The sequence below is a fragment of the Pundamilia nyererei genome, unplaced genomic scaffold, assembly GCF_000239375.1.
Source record: "Pundamilia nyererei isolate P.nyererei 1_Seehausen unplaced genomic scaffold, PunNye1.0 scaffold00161, whole genome shotgun sequence".
NCBI lineage: Eukaryota > Metazoa > Chordata > Actinopteri > Cichliformes > Cichlidae > Pundamilia > Pundamilia nyererei.
In genome coordinates this window covers 700,123-704,962 of record NW_005187562.1, presented here as the reverse complement: position 1 = coordinate 704,962, position 4,840 = coordinate 700,123, and the positions used below count along the sequence as shown (strand labels likewise).

The 4,840-nt window shown below is 41.7% G+C and overlaps 1 protein-coding gene across 1 annotated transcript in view; it reads left to right on the top strand.

Annotated features, from left to right (window-relative positions):
- nbas (NBAS subunit of NRZ tethering complex) overlaps positions 1-4,000 on the top strand; it is a 186,909-nt gene extending 182,909 nt beyond the window's left edge. Inside the window, exon 51 of the mRNA XM_013913956.1 lies at positions 2,940-4,000. Within this exon, the coding sequence (XP_013769410.1) occupies positions 2,940-3,215 (276 nt within the window). The 3' untranslated portion in view covers positions 3,216-4,000. The remainder of the gene's footprint in view (positions 1-2,939) is intronic.
- Positions 4,001-4,840: the final 840 nt, after the last annotated feature.

Below are 4,840 nucleotides of genomic sequence, written 5' to 3'. Positions count from 1 at the left end.
AGGCCTGTGCTTGACTGATGTACTCGCTTTCTTTTTCCTTGCACAACTCCCATAACCAGGAAAACATGATTTTTTGTGTTTATTTATTAGATTCAGTGTTTGTGTGCGTGTTTACAATATTTGCATATTTCTGTCCCTACACTGGTCACCGTGCACAGGAGCGGGGCTAGATCATTGTCCTCTAAATTCGTACACATCTCATGCAGCCACAACCAACTGCATCTGATAATTAATTTGTGTGTTGTAATGCTAATCTAGTCTCCTCTGCAGGTATGATATTTAGAGCTTCCGCAACTCTGGCGCTTTTGTTTCACACTCCCCAGTAGTTGATAGTGTGCTACATATCAGTCATAGCTGATAAGGTGTATAGCTTATTTTAGAAGCCACACGTTATCATCATTGCAATTGCTATAGGCGTGAGCTCTCATTACAGCCAGGCTCCAGCAGGTTATTTCAGTGATTAACAGGCTTTAAGGTCCAATCAGATCAAATCTGAGGTTAATCGCACTTAGAACATCAAAAGGCACTACAGAGCTGTAGAAGATGACGCCTGCAGACTTATCGTGGGTTTATGAGCCCCTGACTTTTTTTCATACCACCACAATGAGGCTGATAGATTGGGTTTTCATTGGTCAAAAATATACTGGTTGGGATAACCTGCTCAGGATTAATTGTAATGATCATAATCAGATAAAAATCCTTATCAAATACATCTCACCGGACGATTAATTCCATAAACCTTGCTAGTGCTGGGGTGGACCACATTTTCCTTCAGTACTGCATTAATTCTTGATGATATAGATTTAACAAGGTGCTGAACACTTTCCTCACAGATGTTGGTATGCACATCCATGATGTCACTCTCCCATTTCACCACATCCCAACTTATTCGATAGAGATCTGACCGTGATTGTGGAGGCCTTTCGGAAGACAGGAAAAAGTTGCATGTTGGAGTATTTTCTTCCAAATAAAGGCATTTTTGCAATCTGGCTAAACATTTGTCTTGTTTGCAGCCTGTTTCATCATCTCACCTTGTGTTTCTTGCCTTGTCTGACTTTATTGACACACTGTCTATGCGTTTTCACATCTCAAGAAATCCTTTCTTCAGTGTAGTGTTACCATAACCACTTGTTCTTCAGTGCCAAATTGCACACATTTATATAAATGACACTTTTTTTTCCTACTCACACTTCTGAAGAATAAGAATCAGTTGCTCTTTTGCATGTAAATTTAAAAAAAAAAGTCATCATTCGTGACATTGATCTTCCACAAAGCTCCAGAAATCCCATGTAGAACATTTGTTCAGAGTCTCTGTTGAGGTTGCAAAATGAAAAATAAAGCTGAAGTGTGAAGGTGTTTTTGAAGTGCTTCTTCTCAGTTCTGGTGTGCATTCAGCTCCTGAAAACAGTCGGTGGATTTAAAAATGTATGTAACTGACGCTCTCAGTGCATGTCAGCCATTCTCCTCTATGCCCCCCCCCCCCCCCCAAGCTCTCTTCATCATACATTTTCCACACTCCTAACCCCCGCTGTCTCTCTTGTAGTTTTTTCCTCCTTGATTCTCATTATACACGGATGACCTCCTCATCCACCTCTGTTCTAGGTTCAAAAATTTCTCAGTCTGTCATCTTTCCTTTCCCCAGCTTGTCATGATTCATCTGGTCTTGTCTCTCAATAGAAGGCCTAGAAATTAAATTAGTAGTCATGCACGTCACACTAGTCACATGCCGACTCTCTCTCATCCTTTGGCAACAGGGCAATAATGACCTGGCAGGGTTTAAAACGCATTAAATGGAAAATGCATTAAATCCACTATACTGATGTTCTTTCCCAGACCTTCTAACATTAGCACGAAGTAAAAATTACTTTAAGTTCAAAATATCAGTAATCTCCCCCTAGGAGACAATGTCATTGTAAGAGACAGCAGCTGAATAACTAATGCTTATCATCACATGAGCCAAGTGATCCTCTTAAAGGCTCTTTGTGTGTGTGTTTAAAGGAGGAATTGTCCATGCAGGGGAAAAAGATCGAGTTTTGGCTCTGCTCACCTTCTCCGCTACACTAGAGAAGACATGGGCTCCACATTTATAATTGATCTGCCTCAGCTCCAAAAATACCCCAACAAGGACACGCTGTTGTCTGCGTGTGCATGCACACAAGCGTGTAAAGTTGAGGAAGTGCAATCTTAATAATAGAGTTAGCAAACAGGTGAGAGGGTGCAGAGGAGACAGGCTGAGTCATGGAGAGACGGCCCTCTCAACCCCAGCACTCAGCCTGGCTTCTGCATGGCCTGTAAACCACTCTTAGCTGCCCTAACGGCATTTAGCTGTTTGAATTTGCATGTAATTCATTGATGTAACCAGGTGGATGATGGGATTAAAATATTATATAAAGGTCTGTTTATGACTCTATGAGCATATGCTCTAAACACTTTTAGTAAGCGAGAAGCTGCAAATAAAAGGAAAAAGAGAGGAAAAAGAGTTGTGTGTGTGTGTGTGTGTGTGTGGGTGGATTGGTGGTTGCGAGAAGCTGTGTGTGATCGAAAGCACATGCGAGAAAAATGGCGGTCAGCCGCGGGTCAACACAGGATGTGACCTGACACTGAAAGTGTAACATTGTAATCATACAGCCTTTAAAGGTTCCTGCTGCCGCGGCTGCATTGAGCTACAAAACCTTATTTCTGCAAAACGCAGTGGATGGTACAAATTCAACTCCACCAGCTGCTTTCAGTCTTCAGTCAGCCAGTAGATGTTTAGGGTTGATACCTGGAAGAGAAATTGGATACATTCATTCAAAATTTTTGGCTGTTTATCTTGACACGTGTTCTTTTCAGGGATAAAAAAAAAACAGGATCACAGTTTAAAAGGAAACTTAGTTTCTCTTGATTCTATCCCCACATGTGTGTTTACACGTTCTCCTCCCCTTTTCTTCTTCCTCCAGGAGACTGCTTCCTCCTGCGATGAAGAGCTCCTTTCCTTGCTCCTAGATGCTGGGCTCCTGGTAGGCTGCGTCTCCTCAGCCCTGTACCCCCTGCTAAGCTCCCACATGCTGTCGCACCAGCAGGAGGGCGGTTGGGATGTGGAGAAAGCCGCCGCTGAGCTGATGGCGGCGGGCCACGGGCCTGAGGCAGGTTCCCTGTTGCTGGCTCACCGCGGAACCCACCCGGCCCAGTTCACCTTCAACTCCGCCTTGGCCGTTCTCGAGAAGTGGCTGTGAAAGGAGACGGGGAGACAGTTTGGACCGCAGCTACAGAGCGCTGTCGCAACCTAGCCTTAGGGAAAGAGTAGGAAGATGCTGAAAAAGGACTGGAATTAGTTTGGAACGAGATCTGAAGAAGCAAAACTAAAAGCAGTCAATACCTCTACATTTAGTTCTCTAATCAGGTTTGAGGTTCATCAACAGAAGACATTTCAATAGCGCTGTCATCTGTGAAGGTATAAGAGAGGATACCTTTAATCCTGAAACATCTGCTCAATTAGAAAGACGATCTTTCACACACAGAAACAACCTCTGCTGTCACTCAGTCATGGATGAACGTTGAGACCGAGGCCTAATCACAGAATGCAACGGCTGCTCGGATTTATTTGTGTGTGCGCCGTGTCCTATTGTGTGATAAAGTAATTGAGCAGTGGGTAGCAGTGGGTGGATATTAGCCTATTGTTCCGTGACAGGTTTGCCTCTTTAACGTCCCATCGTTAAACACCCTGCCTCTGCTCCATTGTTTTCCCCCTAATAATGTCTAATTAATTCCTTCTAAACAAATTAGCCCCGCAGCTGCCCCCGTGCTGAGTGTACGGATGCACAAATACTATATATGACACACACCAGTGAAGTTATGTAAAGCTTATAATGATGAGGAATAAACGTGCACGCACGTGTGTGTGTGTGTGTGTGCATTGATGTTGTTAGGTTGCTTTGTTTCATTTGAATAAATAAAAGCGTAAAATGCGGCTCTATTTCGTCCCACCTTTTAGAACCGAAATAAAGAAAACTGATGAAAAGGAGCGATTGTATTATTTTCATTTTTTATTGTATTGTGTTTCTTTATTCATGGTGGAAGAGTGCACAGATGGGTAACGTTTCTTATCAGTATTTTTAGTTCTCTTTTTAATTGAATGGGCTTTAAGATTGTATCCGCCTCATATAATGAATGCACTCAAAACATTTGCATCATAATTACAGCATTTTGAGGAGTGATTTGCAGGGCAAAGATTTAGAAAATGAAATCCAAACCCCTGGTTTATTTATTTATTTATTTTCTGTCAAAGCATTGGAAGTATGATTTTTATTTTTAGGCTGCCTTCCAAATTAAACCAAAAGAGCGGTGCTCGCTGCAGGTCCCCAGAGCAACAAATGAACTTTCTCCCTCGCACAGAAAATCACTTTAATGAATACAGGGTTTGGATACTGATTGTTTCTCTTCATATGCATGTCCTTTTTGTCATGTATCATTGTGTTATGCCAGGACAAAAAAAACCCCACTGGGTCTACTTGGAAAATAATGCTTTGTTTGTTTGTTTTTATCTTCATAGATTTACAGTAGCGTGCACAAGTCTTGAGCCACCCCTCATTTCTTTATAATTTGCTAAAAGAAAAAGGAAATAGGTTCTATCTTTTACAGAAATACTGAATACAGTATATAAGGCGAAAAAATAGTTCATACAATAATACTAATATTCAATTAAACCACCTTTATTCTTCAACACAGCCTGAACTCTGTTTTAGACAGTTTTTTTTTGTCATTTCTTTAAGTAGACTTCAGAAATGGTTCTCCAGGCTTCTTAGAGGACATTGAAAGCTCTTCTTTGGATGTTTCTGCCTTTTGTTCCATTCTCTGTCTA